The 19,538-nt window shown below is 38.3% G+C and overlaps 1 protein-coding gene across 5 annotated transcripts in view; it reads left to right on the top strand.

Annotated features, from left to right (window-relative positions):
• The window catches only part of ANKRD26 (ankyrin repeat domain containing 26), a 65,030-nt gene that overhangs the window by 29,999 nt on the left and 15,493 nt on the right, over window positions 1-19,538 (top strand). For 4 of the 5 annotated variants that reach the window (XM_068932498.1, XM_068932507.1, XM_068932514.1 and 1 more), the window contains 12 exons: window positions 479-1,474; window positions 2,328-2,569; window positions 4,311-4,466; window positions 5,677-5,710; window positions 5,932-6,067; window positions 6,680-6,893; window positions 10,167-10,350; window positions 11,255-11,398; window positions 12,659-13,615; window positions 15,706-15,858; window positions 18,123-18,298; window positions 18,478-18,571. In XM_068932498.1, coding sequence (XP_068788599.1) covers window positions 479-1,474; window positions 2,328-2,569; window positions 4,311-4,466; window positions 5,677-5,710; window positions 5,932-6,067; window positions 6,680-6,893; window positions 10,167-10,350; window positions 11,255-11,398; window positions 12,659-13,615; window positions 15,706-15,858; window positions 18,123-18,298; window positions 18,478-18,571 — 3,486 coding nt within the window. The remainder of the gene's footprint in view (window positions 1-478; window positions 1,475-2,327; window positions 2,570-4,310; window positions 4,467-5,676; window positions 5,711-5,931; window positions 6,068-6,679; window positions 6,894-10,166; window positions 10,351-11,254; window positions 11,399-12,658; window positions 13,616-15,705; window positions 15,859-18,122; window positions 18,299-18,477; window positions 18,572-19,538) is intronic. The other variant, XM_068932532.1, reaches the window with a different exon arrangement.

Consider the following 19,538-nt stretch of genomic DNA (forward strand, 5'->3'; position numbering starts at 1 on the left):
CTTTTGGTGGCCTGTAAAAAGCTCGTTAAGGATAACCTGAAGGACAGTTCATGCTGTATTAGCTGAACTGTCTGAGATCAGTATAATGCCAGATGGTGGAGAGTGATGGATGGAGGAGGGTGGGAAAACTTAGGCAGTTGTAAAGAATAACTGTATTATAGCAGTGAAACATGAATAAATCAAGTCCTCGCAGTGAGTTACATGAGAGCAGGCAGGCTAAAAGGTAAAAGCAACCCTAACGTCTAGATAAGCCTAATTCAAGGAAGACTGTTATAAGTTTTTTTTTTATTATTATTATTTTTAAGAAAATGATGGTTCAGTGAAGCTTTCTTTACTTTCCCTTGTTTTGATTATAAACAATTGTTTCCAAAATTTCTTTTGTACAGTTGGATGTGATGAATTTGCAACATAAATTACTTAGATTAACTGTAACTTCCTTTCTCTTGGCAATCTTTTTGTCTGTACCTGCTTACTTAAGGATAAATATGTTTTAGAAACTACCAACTTGACAGAGAAAACAACACATGAAAATCAGACTGACAAAGCAGAAATTTCGCATCTGGAAGCCCTAATACAAAATGAGGAATTGCACAGTGCTGAGAAGTGGTTAAGTCTAAAACCTTGGGAAGAAAGATATGAAAGAATATGGGTTGAAAATGAAAAAAGGGAATTGAAAACAAATTTTAAAAACATTACAGCGGAGCTGAAGCAGATGTTTGGTGAAGTTATTGAAACTGATAAAACCACTTCCCTTGTGAGAGAAATGTCAGAAGACAACTTCAGTGAAGAAATGAAGAGTTCTCATGTAGCTTCACCACATGTGACAGAATCAAGTAATAAGATAGAAAGTAATGGTGAATCTGGAGATATGAAACTTGTGCTAGGCCTAAAACAACCCAAAATGGAAACCATAATTCCAAGTCCTGGTGTCCTTCCTGATCAAAATAACTTAAATACAAACATGGAAGATACCTGCAGCAGAGATGAAGATTGCACTAACGATACAGATAATATAGAAGTACCTATGGTGAAAGGAGAGGGAAAACAAATACCTCCTGTGGAGATGGAAGAGAATGAGAATGGAAGTAGTAAAAATGTAGAAGGAAGTCCTGAGTACTCTCTGAGACATTATTTAAAAACAAGCATTTTGGATGATGTTTCTAATATTCTTCCTAAAACAAGATCTGTTTCTACAAATGATGAAAAGGCACTTTATTTTGTAGCAGAAAATGAATTTGGAAAAGACTCCTGTTTTAATGACAGTGTTCCCAGAGACTACCTTGTCAACAATCATAAAATAGCAGAAATAGAAATTGCTGAGCATTTTCAAAAAGACATTCAATCCTGCAGCATACTGAAAAGGAATCTGGATGAAGAACTAGAACAAGATATGGAAAGATTTAAGAGTAAGGTAGGAATGCTGCAAATAGTATTCCTGGCTTTGGAAAAAGAGAAGGTACAGCTGCAAAAAGAGGTAGAAGTTCATCTGCTACTCCTTATTTTTTAATCTTTCTCCATATCAATGGTCCTGTTCACTTTAGCTATTCATCATTAAGGGAAGGTGCTTTGTGGAAATTGGTATTTGGTGCAGTGGAAGTATATTATGTATGAATAGAGAGCTGTGGAGAGTTGTCGTCTTCCCCATTATGTAATTAGAAGGTTCTGAAAAACTCTAGAATGTATTATTGTTCAAGTTTAACAACAGGTGGCACTCAGTTCCAGTGTGAGTAGTTACCAGTTCATTACCATAAGAATGCACACAGTAACACTAGTTCTGATTCTGAATCAAAGAATGAAAATAGCTTCTGAACAGGGTCTTGACTAATCTCTGTTTGATATGATTTGTGCATTGTGTGCCTCCATTGCCCTTCATTGAAATTCCTGTTTGCTGTGAAATCACTTTGGTTGTGGATTTTTTGGTGTTTTACTGCTTTTATTGTTTCCTTTTGTTCTCCGTTAAGGAAATAAACACTTTGACTCTTATCTCTTGTATTTTTACAACTAACATTGTGCATTCCTTCTAACGCTCTGTCCATCAGTTATGCCTTTACTTTTCCGTTGTTCATGTTCAAGATATACTATTATTTCCTTTCTAAAGGCTATGTTTTTGTCGTATGTTTTTAATCATGGGTAAATTCCAAGTGCTTTCATTGACTTGATACATTTTGTCGTATAATTTTATGAAAAGACCTCTTAAAATGAAAATGTTTCAGTTCACATTACATGTCTTTAGAGGTAAAGTCTGAATTATTCAATTTTGCATATGATGTTTCTCTCTTAATAAGAAACAAGGAGAAATATATAAGGCCTAACTTTTCTTTCTGTAGGTTGAGGAGGAAAAAAGAAAGCAAAGATGTTTCCAAAGGCAGGCAGTGGCAAAACAAGATGATCTTGGGAAATTAAACATACTGGCAGGCAATGTTACTAATCAGCAAATGAAACAAAGACTTCCTCTGAAGAAGACTGACTGTCTTAGAACAGAGAGTGAAGAAATGATAGAAGAAGAAAAACATAAAAAAGCTTTTTCATGCAAGAAGAGATCAAAATTAATTGAAATGCCATCGAAAAGGTAAACTAATAAAACAATCTCTAATTCTTGTTTGCAAAACTAATTGTCTTTAGTTGTGTTTTTTTTGATTTTGCAGTCTAAAGTAGTTTCCTCAATACAGAAGGCCCTACTGAGTAGTCCACTGTTTCTCAAGCTTTTAAGAAAAATCCTGTTTTAGGAAGAACTAAGTTCATAATAGACGCTCAAATTTATTGCCTTCATTGTCTGTGCTGAGGGTAAACATATCTTCAAAGCTGGAGACAAGAAAAAACAGCTGTTTTCATGAGAAATGGCTGCCCTGAAAAAAAAAAAAAGTAGAGATTTGCCATTTACTTTACTTTCTCCGTTATCTAGGTGATTTTAGTGATCTCCATGCAATTGATGTTTTCCTCTTCATTAAGTTCAGATCCCCTTTGTCGGGAAAAAGGGAAAGATAATATTACCAGATTGGTCCCAAAGGTTTGAAGAAGGTACAGATGGACAGTGCCTGCCTGATTTCATGTTCATGACCAGATGGTTTCATTTCATAGTGAGCAGAAGACCCCACAAGACTTGTGATTTTTTTGTTTTGTTTTTGTTTTTTTTTTAAACTGTTAGCATGACACTTCTAATTGATGTATTAGAGTACTCTTTGCTCTCTCATCCACTTTGTATAGAAATTTGAAAGCTCAGCCTTGGTGTAGCTGTATTTTCTCCCCTCATGAATAGATAGGTGGTGCAAGAAAGCGGGAGTAGTCATTCATGCTAATTCACTTCCTGTGGCTGTGACACTTCTGTATTCACTGCCTTTATCAAAATTCTCTTCAAGAAAACTCATTAGCAAGTTCCTGAAATCACAGATTAATGGTGTAATTGCCTCAGCAATAGACTGGACTTTTATAGAACTCAAGTCCGTAACCCTAAGCATGCTGTCTCTAATTCAGCCAGACATTTAGGCCTGTACTTGATGCACAGTGTATGGGACTTAAGTGAGAATATTCATTGGAGCTGATGCTTTTTCAGGGCTTGGGCCCTGACAATCAGGCCTAGTAGTTCAAGCCAGGTTTGCCCGTGAGGGAGACAGCCAAGAGTCTCTGTGAAGAAACCACGAATCCTTGAAGTAGAGAAGTACCTCCACAAACATAACTGTCTGTATAGAAGAGGAGGGAACTGTTTGTTTGTTTGTTTGTTTTTGGTCAGACACTGTTTATGCAATATTTCCAAATGTTGCCTGGTGCTCTGGAACACTGACTAGAAAGGACTAATTTTACTCAGGTCTGAAATATGGGATGATAATCCTGATTTGCAGGAACACCACCAGCTGAGCAAAGTCTTACTGATGCAAGACTGCTTTTTGTCTCCTCTGATTGTTCTGGATGACTCCAGGCTGTCTGCAAAATGCATGCATGTCAGGTAGAAGGTAGACTGCAAATCATGAGGGACATCTACTTCAGTGAATCTTCATGAGAGATATTTGAAGATACTTTTACATAAGCCCAAACAGTAGTGTTTTTCCTATCTTTCCTTCAGGCTGCAGTTCTTCTAATAGGGAGTGGAAATGTGTTCCAGCTTACCTGAGTCTAAATCAGATTCCACCTTTCCCCCTTTTTTCTAGAAGGAGTTTAAATACCTGGATATCTTTCAGCATCTTTGGAGTCAAGCCTGTGTTTTATCACAGACATTTTTCTAAGTAGTTTCTGAGCATCATGTAAAGTGCATCTTTTTCATAAAAATTTGTTACTTACAGGTATTCAGCTGTTTTTTTTCTTTCTTTTTAATGTAGTAAATCTGCCCCAAGTGCAAAAGGTGCAAAGAAAAATGGGAATAAAAAGCAGACTTCAAAGCAAAAGGCTAATCAGCAGATGAGGTCTTCCAGTGGGATTCATTTTCAAGTACTGGATGATAGCACTTTCAGTGAAACGTCCCAAGATGAAGGAAGGTACTGAATATAAGGAATATTAGAAATAAAACTTACATAATAAAAATTGACCTGAAAACTAAAGGTAAAAATTTTGTAAACCTAATGTGTACAGTGATACGTCTTTCATGTGACAGTAGTACTGGATGCCTTTTGTGTTTTGAAGTGCTTCCTTCTTGCTTAGGATGCTTTGAACACACTAATTAAGTTAATGATAAGGTTGGATGTGCACAACTGCTAAATTACCTGAATGTGTATGTAGATGTGCACATGTGTGCATCTGTAAATATATATAATTTTTATGTTTAAAAAGGGGAGGAAGATGCATGAAAACGCAAATATTTTTAATTGCAGGCCTCTCAAATTTTTTTCCTTCTTTTCTTTACATCTCATATGCCTCTCCTAAGACAGAGAGAGAAGGTTAACTAGCCCCTTCATAATGCAGCTCTAAGATATCTGTATACTCTTTGGAACTTGCATTTGTATCTCTATAATTGCTGTGCATACAACATAAAGAATAGGTTTCCTGGAACTAGTTCAGGGATCTCTTGACTTAGCGTTGTGTTGTACCATGTAAGACACGTGAAGCAGCAAGAAGGAGACACAAGCTAGAGCTTGTGAACACTGGTTAAAGGCAGCTACTTACTACTGAACAGCAGGTTTCCCTGAAGAATTTTTTTTTTTTTAAACTTGCTCTGTTTTGTTTGCCTGAAACTGCCTCCTACCTCAAATTGAGCAGTGAACTTGGAAGGTCTTGCATACAAAGATGATCAGAATGGCTGTGTAAACAAGCTGTACTGGTCAGTCATCAGGCTGATAGAGAGACTGTCATGACTAGAGAACCTAAAATTATGATGCTTTGACTTGTAAGCAAAAGAATCTCAATGCTGAAAATGAAGCTAAAGCTCTGATATTAAAGAAATGTTAGGATAGATAATTAATAGGTGTAGGTGCGTATGTGGCTGCATGAGTCTCATCATTTTGAGGAAAGGGCCATTTCCAAAGAGTGCGATGCTTGTTTCAACTTTTTGCTTAATATTTTATGATAAAATAGCCTTCCACTAGACATACTACAGGTAAGGTTTTTTTAGTCTTCAGCTATATCTAACACAATTCTTCTATTAAATTTTAGTTTAATTCACTTATCTAAAATTGCTCTGAAAACTTGATTTCATATTATTCATAATGTAATGTAAGCATTCTAGTACCAAAACATATTTCTGTTTTCTAGATCTGCAACAAAAAGAGGGAGTGAAAAGAACAAGGTACTGTAAAATAACTTTCTCAATTAAATATTTTTTATCAGCTTTTAGCCACTCTAGTGTTTATATAGCAGTTCACCAGATACACAAATTGCTGCTTGCGTGCAACTTAATTGTATTTGAGCTAAATCTGTGGGCAGTGGATGAGAGAACAAATCATTCCTGCATTTGTAATAATCTATAGTAATATGTTGTTGTATACAAAAAACCTATATTTTTTGTAGGTCAGAATACAAATGGATGTAACTGACCTTGATTTAACTCAGTCATCTGACACAACTATGGAGGATGTTGAATTGCCAACTTCAGCGTACAAAGAAGCTATGTTGCTGATAGAACAGCTGAGTGTAGATCATACAGGTTAATTTCAAATCACTATCTTCACCTGTTACAAGTGTTTTGTTTTTTTTCTCTTGCTCCCCTCTTGCTCCCCTCTTCTACATGATTTCTTTGTATAGAATCCCAGGGATTTTATTTTTCTATTTTGATCTAATGTTTTTTCATGATCAGAGGTGCCCAGAAAGTGCAGACCTCTTCCACATTTGATACGGAATTCATCTCACCTAACTTTAGGTGCTGGTCTGTATTATTAGCAGACATACCTTAATTATGTACCGTTAGTTCCCTCTAGTCAGAAGTGGAGTAGAAGGTGCTTGTAAGTTGCAGTTCAACTCATTCTAATGTAGTCATCAAAAGTTAGCAAGATAGATCTTCCTTTTACCCCTTTCTGCCTCTCAGTAGGTATTGACAAATAGCAGAGTATTGGCTTGGCTAAATATATATAAAATCTATTGTCATAATATGCTTGCATGCATATACATAGCATTATATATGCATACATATCATTTATTATTTCTGTTAAACTATGTTAAAACTTTGTTTGACAATGTATGAAATGAATAACTTGCACATTGGAAAGTATTTGTGCATATATGCAGTTTTCTATATATATATTTTTAAATCTCCAAATAGGTTCTGCTAGTCTGTTGAAAATTCAAAACATACTTCTTGAATATGAGCAGATAATAGAACGTGAAAAAAATCGATACACCGCGCTCTGGAGAGAATTAAGAAAATTGGAAAGTGAAAAGGAGGAGTCACAATTAATAGCGGAAGAGACTCAAGATTTGAAATCCATATTGGCTCATCAAGAAGTGGAATGGAAAAATGATATCCAAAGCCTTAAGTGTGTACTCTTGCTTTCCCATAACATGTGTTATCCTTTCACTATTCATTTCCAGAAGATGCTGATGGTATAGTTGAGAGGATGAGGAGTTTCTAGTCTTGTGGGTTTGTTCTTTTTCAATCAGTCATACTTTAAAGGACATAATGTCAGAAAAACAAATTGCCTGGACCATCTAAAATCATCTAGGTGTTGTTTTTATTTTGTTTTAAGCAAGAGAAGAGCTCAGAGAGATTAGGTTTATGAGGGTATATAAAAGTTGTTTAATGTCTCCTTGTCTTTGCAATTTTTATTGGCATATAATATTTAGGAGTTCTGGCTTCTCTGCAGAATGAAACTCAGAATAGAGCTTAGTGCTCTTTTCTCTTTTTTTTTTTTTTTTTTTAATTGGAAATGATTGTGAAGGAAAGTCAAGTTTTGGATTGCCCATTTCCCCATACTCCTGAACTAGATGTAGCTAGTGTGAGGTTTTTTAAACACTCTTTACATCATTTCAGACTAGAATGGCCAAAGGGCACCTTATGAAATGCGGCAAGGGCAAATGCCAAGTGCCGTACGTGGAAAGGAGGAACCCCTTGCAGTGAGGCATGCTGAAGACTGCCTGGCTGGGGAGCAGCTCTGCTGGGAAAGATCTGGGGGTCTGGGCAGAGAGGAAGCTGAGTGTGAGGCAGCAGCAGGGTGCCCGGGCAGCTAAGAAGGTCAGCAGCCTCCTGGACTGTAATAAGAGGAGCACAGGCAGTAGCCTGAGGGAAGTGATTATCCCCCTCCTACTCAGCACTCGTTGGACTGCATCTAGAGGTCGGAGTCCAGTTTTAGGCCCCCAATGCTAGAGAGAGATTGATCTTTCAACAGTGAGTAAGCGAGCTCAGCAGAGCTTGCCCCCAAGCAGGTTGGGGGCAGGAGCGCTTGTGCTGTGAGGAGGGGCTGAGGGAGCTGGGCTTGGTCAGCCTTGGAGAAGAGGTGGCTTTGGTGGGACCTAACAGCAGCCTGCCAGTACGTATGAGAAAGACTAAGCTGGGTCCTTCCTTGAGAAGGAGAGGTTCCAACTGAATATGAGGGAGAAACTTTTTCATGATGAGGACAGTCAAGCAGTGGAACAGGTTGCCCAGGGAGATTGTGCAGTCTCTGTCCTTGGAGACTTTCCAGAATAAACCCCTGAGCCTTGTCTGAACTCGGAGTTGGACCTGCTTTGCGGAGGAGGTGGGCCTAGAGACCTCCTCAGGTTTCTTCCAACCATGAATTGTCCTATGATCCCAATTTGTGTCTAAAAAGAATAACTAGATTTGATCCTAACTTTACCTAGATTTGACTGCCCCCCCCAATTATTTCAAAGTTGCCAACTATTTGTCAATAACAACAATTTATTTAGAAAAAAATGTGCATTATATTTTTTAAAACAGAATTAGCTCTACACTTGCAAAAACTATAATAGAATCACACAGAATCACAGAATGATTGAGGTTAGAAGGGACCTCTGGAGATGATCTAGTCCAACCTGCCTGCTCAAGCAGGGTCATCTAGAGCACGTTATGCAGGTCTCTGTCTAGACGACTTGAATATCTCCAAGGAGAGAGACTCCACAACCTCTCTGGGCAACCTGTGCCAGTGCTCAGTCATTCTCACAGTAAAAGAGGTTTTCCTTACATTCAGACAGAACTGCCTGTGTTTCAGTTTATGCCTGTCGCCTCTTGTCCTGTTGCTGGGCACCACTGAAAATAAGAAAATAATGTGGCCCCATTCTGTTTACACCCTCCCTTCAGATATTTGTACATATTGATGAGAACCCCTCTCAGTCTTCTCTTCTCAAGGCTCAACAGGCCCAGCTCTCTCAGCCTTTCCTCATAGCAGAGATGCTCCAGTCCCTTCGTCTTCTTAGTAGCCCTCCACTGGACTTGCTGCAGGGGCTCCACGTCTCTCCTGTACTGCCCAGCACTGGACACAGCACTCCAGGTGTGGCCTCACCAGGGCTGAGTAGAGAGGCAGGATCACCTCCCTCGACCTGCTGCCAACGCTCTGCCTAATGCACCCCAGGAGACCATTGGCCTTCTTGGCCACAAGAAGAGCACATTACTGGCTTGTGGTCAACTTGTTGTACACCACATCTCTCAGGTCTTTCTCGGCAGAGCTACTTTCCAGCAGGTCAGCCCCTAACCTGAACTGGTGCATGGGGTTATTCCTCCCCAGGTGCAGGACCCTGCACTTGCCTTTGAACTTCTTGAGGTTCCTCTCTGCCCATCTCTCCAGCCTGTCGAGGGCCTTCTAAAGGGCAGCACAGCCCTCTGGTGTATCAGTCGCTCCTCCCAGTTTATTATTATCAGCGAACTTGCTGAGGAGGCACTCTGTCCTTTCATCTAGGTGTTTCAGTTATTTAAAAGTTATCTTCCTAAGGTTTTTTGCTTCAACATTAAATTGGTGTTGTTTCTTCCGGGTGTAGATCCACTGAGTTTCAAAAAATTGCAGTTGTCAATGTTATAAAGCTTAAACACCATATGTTTCTAAGCCTGTTTTTGATCACTGACCTCATTCTTGAGTAAATACAGACTGTTTCCTTTCTCTATGGTCAGTAGTTTATTTTAGTCTTACAGAAGGCTCTTTAAAAATTCTTAGATAAGTGGTATGTTGTTTTGTCAGTATTACTTGCAGTCACTGTGAAACCATAAGATGTAGGAGATGCTCAACATATTAAGCAAATGTAGATTTTTCATAGTAAAAGTTTATGATGCTTTAATCTAGTAAAGCATACGTTAAATTATAGTAAATTGCCATGTTTCTGTGTATGTATACTTGTAGAGAAGCTGTAGTGGGGGATGGGAGAAGAAGGCAGTATTCTTCCTTTTGCCCCTTATGATCCAGCATGTCAAGTTCTGGTCTTTTGTTTTGAACCCAAATAAAGGATGTGGTCTATACTGTAGTGAATGTATTCAAACTACAGATAATCTCCTTTTAAATCAAGTTGCATTTATAGAAATATGTGTACTTCTGTACATTTACCTATGTAAATTTAAAAATACATGATTTATTTTGTATATAACTTCATGGATTATATCTGTATCTTATATAACTGATATCACTAATTGAATGAAGTTACAATTCTTTTAAGAAATTATAGTAGAAATAAACTGAAAGGATGTAACATTTTTATGGTTTAAGTTATATCTGCAAGTTCACGGTGTGGAATATTCATTTTTTTGGATCAATGCTTTACTTGGATATGCAAATAGGATTGAGGTTTCTTTGTCTGAATTTGTTCCTCAAGTAATCTTTGTTAAATCCCAGATTTACTTTGAAACAAGAAGAGGAAAAGAGGCTCAGAGTAGAAATGCTATATGAGAAAACCAGAGAACAGCTAAGAAAGAAAGAAGATCACTATTGTAAAGAGATGGAGGAGAAACAACAGCTTGAGTTACACTCAAGGAATTTAGAAATGGAGTTAATGACACTGAGAACGCTCTTGAAACAGGTATATTGATTTAGACACTTGTCTTCTGTTCTTCTGCTTCTTTTTATTTGACATTGTATTCCAGTATGCTTAAAGAAAGAGATAGCTTGTTTGTGGAAGAGGAGTTATGTTTCTAAGAATAGTAGTCTCATTAAATTTGTTTTTGCTATAGATCAGTGATTCACTAAGCATCAAACTTTTGTAATACTGGTTTTCTGAGCTAAAATCAGATGTCTACTAATTACGCGCTTTAGTCAGGAATCTAAACATGTTTGTTTTCAAACACAGAGATTGTGTTTACAGCTGATACAGCTGATTGATATTTACTTTGAAATTTTCTTTTAGTCTTCTCATTCCCAGTTACTTAAGTAACAAAAATACATTTCAATTCAGAGCAATCTAAATCAGATGATTCAGTAGGGGTAGCCCATGAGATGTTTGCTTTCAGCCTGTGGTGCTTGCCTAGGAGAGACAAAATGGCTCTTACTGAATTTCCATACACTACCCTAAAAGGCAAATATGTCTTCTTTAATATATATATTCAGCTGCTTTGCACCTAGATGCTGCTTTTGGGTTCACATGAGTGTAAAATATGCAACCTCTTTGTCTTATATAAACAAACAACCAGGAATTAAACAGGCAAGCAGCTGAATCTACACAACCCACAGTGAGGATCTCAGAACTAAGGTTTGGCCCCTGGCCACAGAAATTGACAGCAGTTTAAAAAAAAAAAGAAAAGTTTTCTTCCAAATGAGTTTTTTTCAAAAGGATATTAAATCTAGATGTGCAAGATAGATTATCATAAGTTTGGAGAAGCAAAAATATTTGAAAGAGTTCTTCCTTAGACAAAGGAGAATAAAATGGGGAAAATGTTGCTAGCTCTATTTTTCCTCAAGATTTAAGTAGTTCAAATATATTCTGGTAGGTTGAAGAAGAGCGTGATGAAACACAGAGACAGCTTTCTCAAGAAAAGAGTGCCAGGGCGCTACAAGAAGGAATTTTGAACAGCCATCTTTGGAGACAGAAGGAAATAGAAGAAGAAACGAGAACTATAGTAAAAGGTTCAGAGGTAGGCAATTCTATTTCTAATTTATTTCAGTCCACTATATTCATTCTAAAGACTTATTAAATTTTTTTGGTAATAATTTTTGTCCTTTTTGCCAGCTCATTTTTGGTTTATCAATGTAATTTAACTGTGTAAATACCATTTTGTTTGTTTATTTTTCCTTATGTCTTTACAAATTCTGGAGCGCAGCATCAGTTTTTAATATACCTGAAATGCGTGTGCAAATAGGAAACCAATGCAAAAGAGGACACTGTCTACCCAATTTTATTAAGTTATCTGCTATCTTTTCATTTTATAGACATTATCATCAATTTTAAGCTTTCTAGCAGTGCTCAGGTACCTAGGTACTAGGAAAGACGTCATTTGGCAGTATCTCTTAATGCTTTAGTTACGCTGCAGCATCTGATCCTGTTGCTGGCTTTTTGAATTAGTTATATCCTCATCAAAATTACTGAAAAACAATTTGGTATCTCTTCCACCTCCACAAATTAAAATTATGTGAAGGAATATCTAGGAATTAGAATAATTGGAGGAAAAAAAGTGATCATAAACTCTCTTTAAACAAATCCTGAAAAGAGTTTACTGAATTTACTGTGAACATCCAGTGCTTCAAATAATTGTTTGTTCTGTGCTACACTGACCAATAAACACTGGATGACTATGCTAATGTGGAAAAAAGTTGAAATATAATAAACTGGAAATGTATAAGAGTATATGTTCCAGCGATAATTGATTTGAGTTGTATAGCTCACTCTTAGTGTTAATGCTACTTCTCCTCAATACCACCGTAATATTTAGTGCAATTCAGCTAAATGTCAGAGAAGAAAAATATCCTTTTTAGCTCTGTTTTACCAGATTTCATGGCACAACTAAATTTACCTTTAAGGTAATATTTTAAAGGCCTATAATAGACAGTATACCATGCATGTACAACCTAGTGCTCTCATTTTAAAAACTTTATACTTAAGACATTTTAAGTAACTGTATTATTTACAGTAACTGGATTTGGGGGGGGGGGGGAGAGGAAGACTTTTTGCACTTGGGGCGTTCATTTAGATTTTAAGGGTATATTATACTTCCAGGATGTATGTTCATTGTACGCATGCATGGGCTCAGAGATGAGAGTCATATTTCTGGTAATACTTAAGCTACTGTATGAAGTCAAGCTTCAGTATTACAAAAGTTAAAATGCAGTTTGATGCTCAAACATTCTTGTAGATTCATTTCCCAACTGGCTATTCGTTTATATTCTCTGTTACTTAGGTGACTGAGAATAATGAGAGAGAAAAGGATCTGTTGTACAAAAATCAATTACTGCAAGATGAAATTTCCGTACTAAGACTAGAAGTTGATCAAGTAAGACTTAGGAGCCAGGAAGAGGAAGCAAAATATTTAGAAGAAAATGAGACCTTGAAAGAAAAAAATGAAGATCTTAAAAAGGAACTTAAACTAAACGAGGAAGCTTTAACACAAACTGTTCTTCAGTACAATGGACAGCTGAACTTATTAAAGACTGAGTCGGCAGTACTGACTTCCAAACTGGAACAGACAAAAGAAAGCAAAGATAGGCTAGAGACAGAGATTGAATCGTTCCGCTCCCGCCTGAGCTCTGCTGTTCAAGAACTTGAACGTCATCAGGCATCAAAAAGCGATGTTGAGCGAACGTTCCAGAGAGAACGTGATGAATGGCTCCGTTTGCAGGAAAAGCTCCATCATGACCTCTCTGATGCCCGAGAAACCAGCAAGAGCTTGTCACAGCAGCTGAGTAAAGCTGAGAGCAAAGCTAGTAGTCTAGAAAATGAACTTCACCAATTGAAACAAACGCTTAGAGAAAAAACACTGCTTTTAGAAATGACACAGAAAGAATTAAGTCAAGCCCAATGTCAGGCAAAAGAATGTGATCATGCTCGACAACTTGAGAAAGATCAAGTAAGCAAGTATATGATAAAACAAGAATCTATGCAGGAGCGATTGGCTCAGCTCCAGAGTGAAAACCTTTTACTCCGTCAGCAACTAGAAGATATGCAGAACAAGGGGATCATCAAAGAAAAAGTAGTGAGTGATGTCCAGGACAGATTTAATGATATTTTCAATAAACTGAGAGCTGATACTGAAAAGCAAGTTTACCTGATGGAAGAGAGAAACAAGGAATTAAATGCAAAATGTACGGATTTAAGAGAACAAGTCTTTAAACATGAGGCTGACAAAGTAGAAAGAGAGGTAAAGGATACACTTACAAAGAACAATTTAATAGTTGTCAGTTCTTGAAATTATGTTACATTTCTAAACTTTGCCAGGTATAAGGTACATGCATGAGAATACACCTTGCTGGCTTGTTCTGGTATGTTGTGTTTCTCTTGGGATTGTGGAAAGTTTTGGCAGACCGGCTGTCAATGCTCACATCTGAGCAGAGAACAGAAAAAGGCATCCAAGTCTAAACTTAGATTAAGAAATGGTGACTGTTCTTTAGCATTTTTTCACCTCTTTAACTTAATCCTTTTTGTGCTGTAGGGAGTCGTTTTATTTTATATGTATCGGTTGCACTGGTGTCACAAATGAGCGTGATATAACAGTAAGATCCGTCCGGTATGCAAGAGTTGAGAAGTGAAGATGCAGACAAGTGAAGTGATGGGGGAAGGAGGGGAGAGAATGCTGAGGAAAACTGTTGTGAAGTAAGACTGAGAGGAGGAGATGGAGCATAAGTGGACTGTAGATGAGTGGAGACCAGTGGAGGAAGGGAAGGAGAAGAGCTGACAAGAGACTGATGACAGAATCCCAAGCAAAGAAAAAAAGGGAGTTTATTTTATCCCTTAATGAGAAAGGATCACTTCTCCACAAGTTGGTATTGAAATTGAAAAACATCAATATTGTCCAGGTGTTAATTTATGTATGTGTTTTGAGGGCTATAAGGGGGCTGACAGTTCCTCAATAAGTTATTTTCAGACACTGTCCTAAGCTTTTTCTTCTGTATCTTATGATGCAGTTGTATCTCTTCCTGTGAGGCTCTCTGAAAGCCCAAAAAACCAGAGAGGATGACTCCTTAGGAAATCAGTAGAACTAGCTTTCTACCAGTGGACACAGTGCATGCATATGAAATGTGCTCTTCAGCAGAGTGCTAGCGTGATTTTGTGTCTGAAACATGCGTGATTCAAGTGTTGCACTTGGGTAGAAAGATTTTTGTGCAGTTTGAAAACGGGTGGAAGAGAAGAATAAAGGTGGGAGTAGGAGTGAGGAGTAGGTAGATAACTGAAAAAGCTATGGGTAATGGGAGGAGGGGAAGAAAAATATGAGTTGTTTTGGATGCTACTTCTAGGGCCATATATAATGTGCTGTAATTGCAGGTAGAGTGATGATTTAAGGGTTACCTTTGTTTAATCTTCCTTTCCTTGCTGGAAAACAGGAACTAGTCACATTCAATAGTTGGGCGCTCTGGTGTAAGGTTGTATCCCTTGGTGATTTCAGTAGTGATCTGGAATTACGTTTGCCTCTTAATAACAAATCCAGAATCTCTGAGCAAGGCAAACACTTGAACCACTTTATTTCTCATTTGTCAGTTATTTTTAAATGTGTGTGTGTGTTGGGGGGGAATGACGACTCTAGCAGAGCTGTCAGTCATTTTAGCCTGTGAAATGCGTTATATTCTTACTACTACAATAGTAGGTTTCTTTTGTAGATGGTAGGAATATGTGAACTACATAGATTTTAGTAAACCTAATTGTCTGCATAAAGACAATTTTATTTCAAAATGAGCTTGGTTAAGAAGACTGCAAGAGGATCTGATCCAGTATATACGTAGTGTACTTTGAAAGAGCTTTCAGATATACTTATTAATTTGTTGATATTTGTGTAGTGGAAGAATAGCATAAAGAATGATCCAATATGAAGCCCTGGCTTTGACGATCAGAGTAATCAGAGTACTATCTGCAGTCAAATTACAGCACTTGCATCTGAGTATTTGCTTAAAAAAAAAAAATATATATATATATATATATACACACACATACATACTTACTTATATATATATATATATACACACATATGTTTGTGTATAGTTCTAAGAATAATACTTAGCCATTTTTATATAAGAAAACCATAACCCACAGTAAGAGATGGCAATAGTTTAGATGTCCTCAGTTGGCAAAGATGAATAGCAGTCATCAGCTGTGCAGATGCCCGCTAGTCGTGGGCAAAATTGCTCATCTTTGAGTTCACTCTGAAAACTGATGTAATTATATAATCTAATAGGTAAAAGTAAAAACATATGTCATGTTCCTACCCTTTTCCTCATACACATGTAACTATTTCATTAGGGTATGGTCAGACAGCTGCAGCAGGAGCTTGCTGATGCTCTTAAAAAGCAGTCAATGTCAGAAGCTTCACTGGAAGTTACCACACGTTATCGCGGTGACCTGGAGGAAGACAAACTGCGGTTGCAAAAGGAGTTGGACAGGGTTAAAGCCAAGGTAGGCAAAGCCTGTAATGGCATGAATAAATGTGATGATGTTGCTTTTCCCTGTAAATGATGGGAAAGGACAAAGCGGTATTCTGAGATGTTGCTCTTCAACCCCACAGGTGTAAGCCCTTGTTGAGGCTCTAGGGTAGTAGTGCAGTGGTGTCCCTTCTCTTCTCTTTTTCCCCCCCACTGCCCCATGGTGGCAAGCAGACCAAGCGCGTCAGGGAGCTGCCCTTTCAAGCGTGAGGGGCCAAGCAGTGTGTTGGGAGCAGCCTCCTGGTGGGTAGGTGTGACCCAAGCAGTTTGTTGGTTTGAGGTGGACCTGAAGGTGACAGTGGGTGAGCTCCGGGTGCCCTGAGAGTGCTGCGTGTTTTCCTGTTGAGGCTGTTGTACTCTTTCTCTATATTTGGCTGTGTGTGTAGAGCTTTGGTTCCTTCTTTGTAGCTGGTCAAATGCCTGCGAAGGTGACAGTCTGTGTTCTGGGGGGGGGGGCAGCACTTGAAAGGGTGCGATCCTTCTTCATGGTTTGCGCTCGCACACGCAGCGCTGGTTGCTAGGTGGGGTTTTTGCACTGTATACGGGAAGCAGCATGTCAGGCAGGTGCTGTGACTTGTCCTGTTCCCTGACTGTAGGAGGAACTTGACCTCCTAACCTAGCTGCCCCAAGAAGACTCTGTGGATTGGTCCTAGTGTTAAGGTTTCTCTGCACACGATGCTTTAGTATTATGCATTTTTATATGTAGGTATATTTACAATGCTTTTTGCATTGTATGTTTTGGGGAAGCTTAATGTAAACTTGCATCAAAGCACTCAAATTATTTTTAGGCGCTGTATGGAGTAGTGTGAGTTATAGGTAACTGCTGAATACTTAGTACATATAAATTTTATTGTTAGCAGCCAAAATCCTATTTTGCTTCAGAGTTGTTTTTGAAAAAGATTAAAGTTACTCCCCCGTCTTTCCCTTTCTTGGTTACACACACCACTGTCATTAAAAAAAAAAAAAAAAAAAAGGGATACAGATAAGATAACTGTACTAATGGCTAATTGTAATATATAAATGCAATCAGAGTTTGTTTCTTTTTTGAGGAATTTTCTCCAATGAAATACCACAAACCTTGTGCTGTTCAAGTTCTCTGGGCCTAGTTGTTTTATTTACAAATTACTTATTTTCTTTGTTCCTGTGCCAGTTATATATATTCCCTATCAGTGGGCAATTATATATTTCCCTATGAGTTTCTCTTTTGAGAAACTAAAGTAACCTTTTTTCTTTTTCCTTTGATTTCTCTCTCTTAGAGTGTCCTTACCTCCTCTGTCCTCTTACACTGTCTCGTCTTGCATAAGCACAGGTGTTTGTGTAAGGAACCAGAGGAAATCTCAAAGGACGAGCCAATGTTGTCTTAGTACCCTAGAAATAATTTCATCAGGATTGATGTAGTGACATGTAAATGATTGGCATTGTTTTATAAACTTTTGTCCATGATTGGAAAGGTCTTTGACATGAGGTCACAATGTCTTTGCTTGGACAAAGGTCTGTATTTGCGAAGCAACTTTTTAGCATATAGACACAACGGTTTATTTTGTTCTGCTTGGTTTGGCAAAGTCGAGTGTCCGATTCCTGAAGAACAGTAGAAATATTGGACTGCTGCATTTGTGGGTTTTTTGTTCTCTGTGCCTTTTCCTGCAGCTAGGTAATTTGCTATCAATTCTGAAATCTTGTGTAACTTGATCTCTCTCTCTTTCTCTTTTCTCCTACGTTGACCCTGCTGTAATTTGTCTTCCTTTAGTTGCCTTGTTGCCAGTCAATTGTAAGTAACTTTCTGAAGTAGGGACCAGGTTTTGCAGTGTTTGTGTAACTGAAGCCCAAAGGCGTGGGAGTTCTGAAATAGAAATAATCATAGTTTTATTGTTGTTACAGAGTAGCGAAGTCACTTTAGAAGGATGAACTTTTAAACTAACACTTCCCTTGGAGTCAGGAACAATTGGATACTAAGTGTCACGACTCATTGGAAGAGCAGGATTGGTGTTGTCAGGGCTTAGGACAAGTTTTAGGAAAGCAAAATAGGGATGGCAGAGACCAGTATAAAAGATGATGCAGTAACACAGAATTTGTTCATTTGCTAGTAGAAGAATAGATTTGAATGTGTTTGAAATCATTGCAGTTCTCTGGCTGGAGAGTATGCACAGGTATGTGCAGTATTTGATTTCTTCAGCAACCGTTCGCCTGTCTATAGAAAATCTAAGATGATTACCCTGGATTTCTAGTATGGTTTTACAGTTGCAGGAATTGGAAGAACAGCATATTCAGTCTGAGCGTTGTGTTCATGATTTGAAGACTGCCTTAGAAAATAAGGAGAGAGAAGTAATAGCTTCTTCCCAGAAAATGCAAGACCTTCTGGAAGCCTCTTTGGGAACTAATACTACTATAAAACAACTGGAAGAACATGTACAACGGTAAGAAAATAACAGTTAGACAAGGTTTCACTTTCTGAAATTATGTCAGAACAACAGGATTACCTTGTTGCATCACAGCAAGTTAAAATGTGTTTTTGTGTTAGATTATGAAGTGCACTGTTGCATCAGTATTTGTGCTCCTGTGGATTTCCATAACAAGATCTGTATTTCTTTTTAAGACTTGAAATTGAAAATGCCAGATTGGAAGCCACAGCCAAACAACAGACCAATAGAATTGAAGCTCTTCAGAAAGAGCTGCACGCCTCTGCCTCTGTAAGCTAGTCGTAACCTTCCTGTTTCATGTGCTACTGTGCGCAGTTGTGTGTGTATGTATGCGGGGGCGTTTTCGGAAGAGATTTTCCTGGGGAGCCTCGGGGAAATCATTCCCTGCAGGCTGCAGGCGATCGGCTGCTGTTGGTCCGCTCGCAGGCTTTCTGGTTTTGAGAGTTTTTGTGTGGTACTCCGCTGAGTCTTACTTGTAACAGTGTTTGAGGTAAGGGTTTGACGCTTGTGTACTGATTTGAATATTTGTTGCTTTATACTAGTTACGGTGGTTAAGACATCAGGCAGTGCTTCAGACACGTGTTGCAATATGTATCATTAAAGGCCTTTTGCAAGCTACCTTGTGGAATATCCTGGGGATATGTTGGCACTAGGTGCTTCATCCCTGAATCATGGCTGGCATCATCCGACTGTGACAAGAATTATATTCCTCAAAGCTTTGCCGGGCAGAATTGCTTTTCACTTAACATCTTGGTGTTGTTTTTTATGAAACAGTGAAGAGAAATCCATATGCTATCTTTTGCAAGACTTGGAATTTAATTCAGTGGTTAAAATTGGATAAAACAGGTACTTTGCCCATTGTCTGTATAAAGCAAGGGATTTTTGTGTTCTGTTAGTGAGCAAGGGTCCTGTCCCCCCTGCCCTTTCCCTATCCTTATTGTTAATTAGGGCTGAGGAGGTGCTGAAGATAATGAGATGTGAAAGTGTAACCCTGGGCTGTACTGCCACTGGCCAGAGAAGAAAGCAGGCAGTCACAGAGCTTATGCTTCCCCTTTACTTAAGATGGTGTGGGTTTCAGCTGTCCTGTTGATGGGGAAGCTACTGTTGTCTGTGTTCATCAATGACTCTTTATGTTCCACGTGGTTCTCTCTTTCTCTGTGAAGCAAATGGCTGAAGATGATGTTTGCTAACAGTTTTAGGGTAGCCTCAAGCTAAGGCTGTTCTGATCACTGGAACT

The sequence above is a fragment of the Struthio camelus genome, chromosome 1 (genome assembly GCF_040807025.1).
Source record: "Struthio camelus isolate bStrCam1 chromosome 1, bStrCam1.hap1, whole genome shotgun sequence".
Taxonomy (NCBI): Eukaryota; Metazoa; Chordata; class Aves; order Struthioniformes; family Struthionidae; genus Struthio; species Struthio camelus.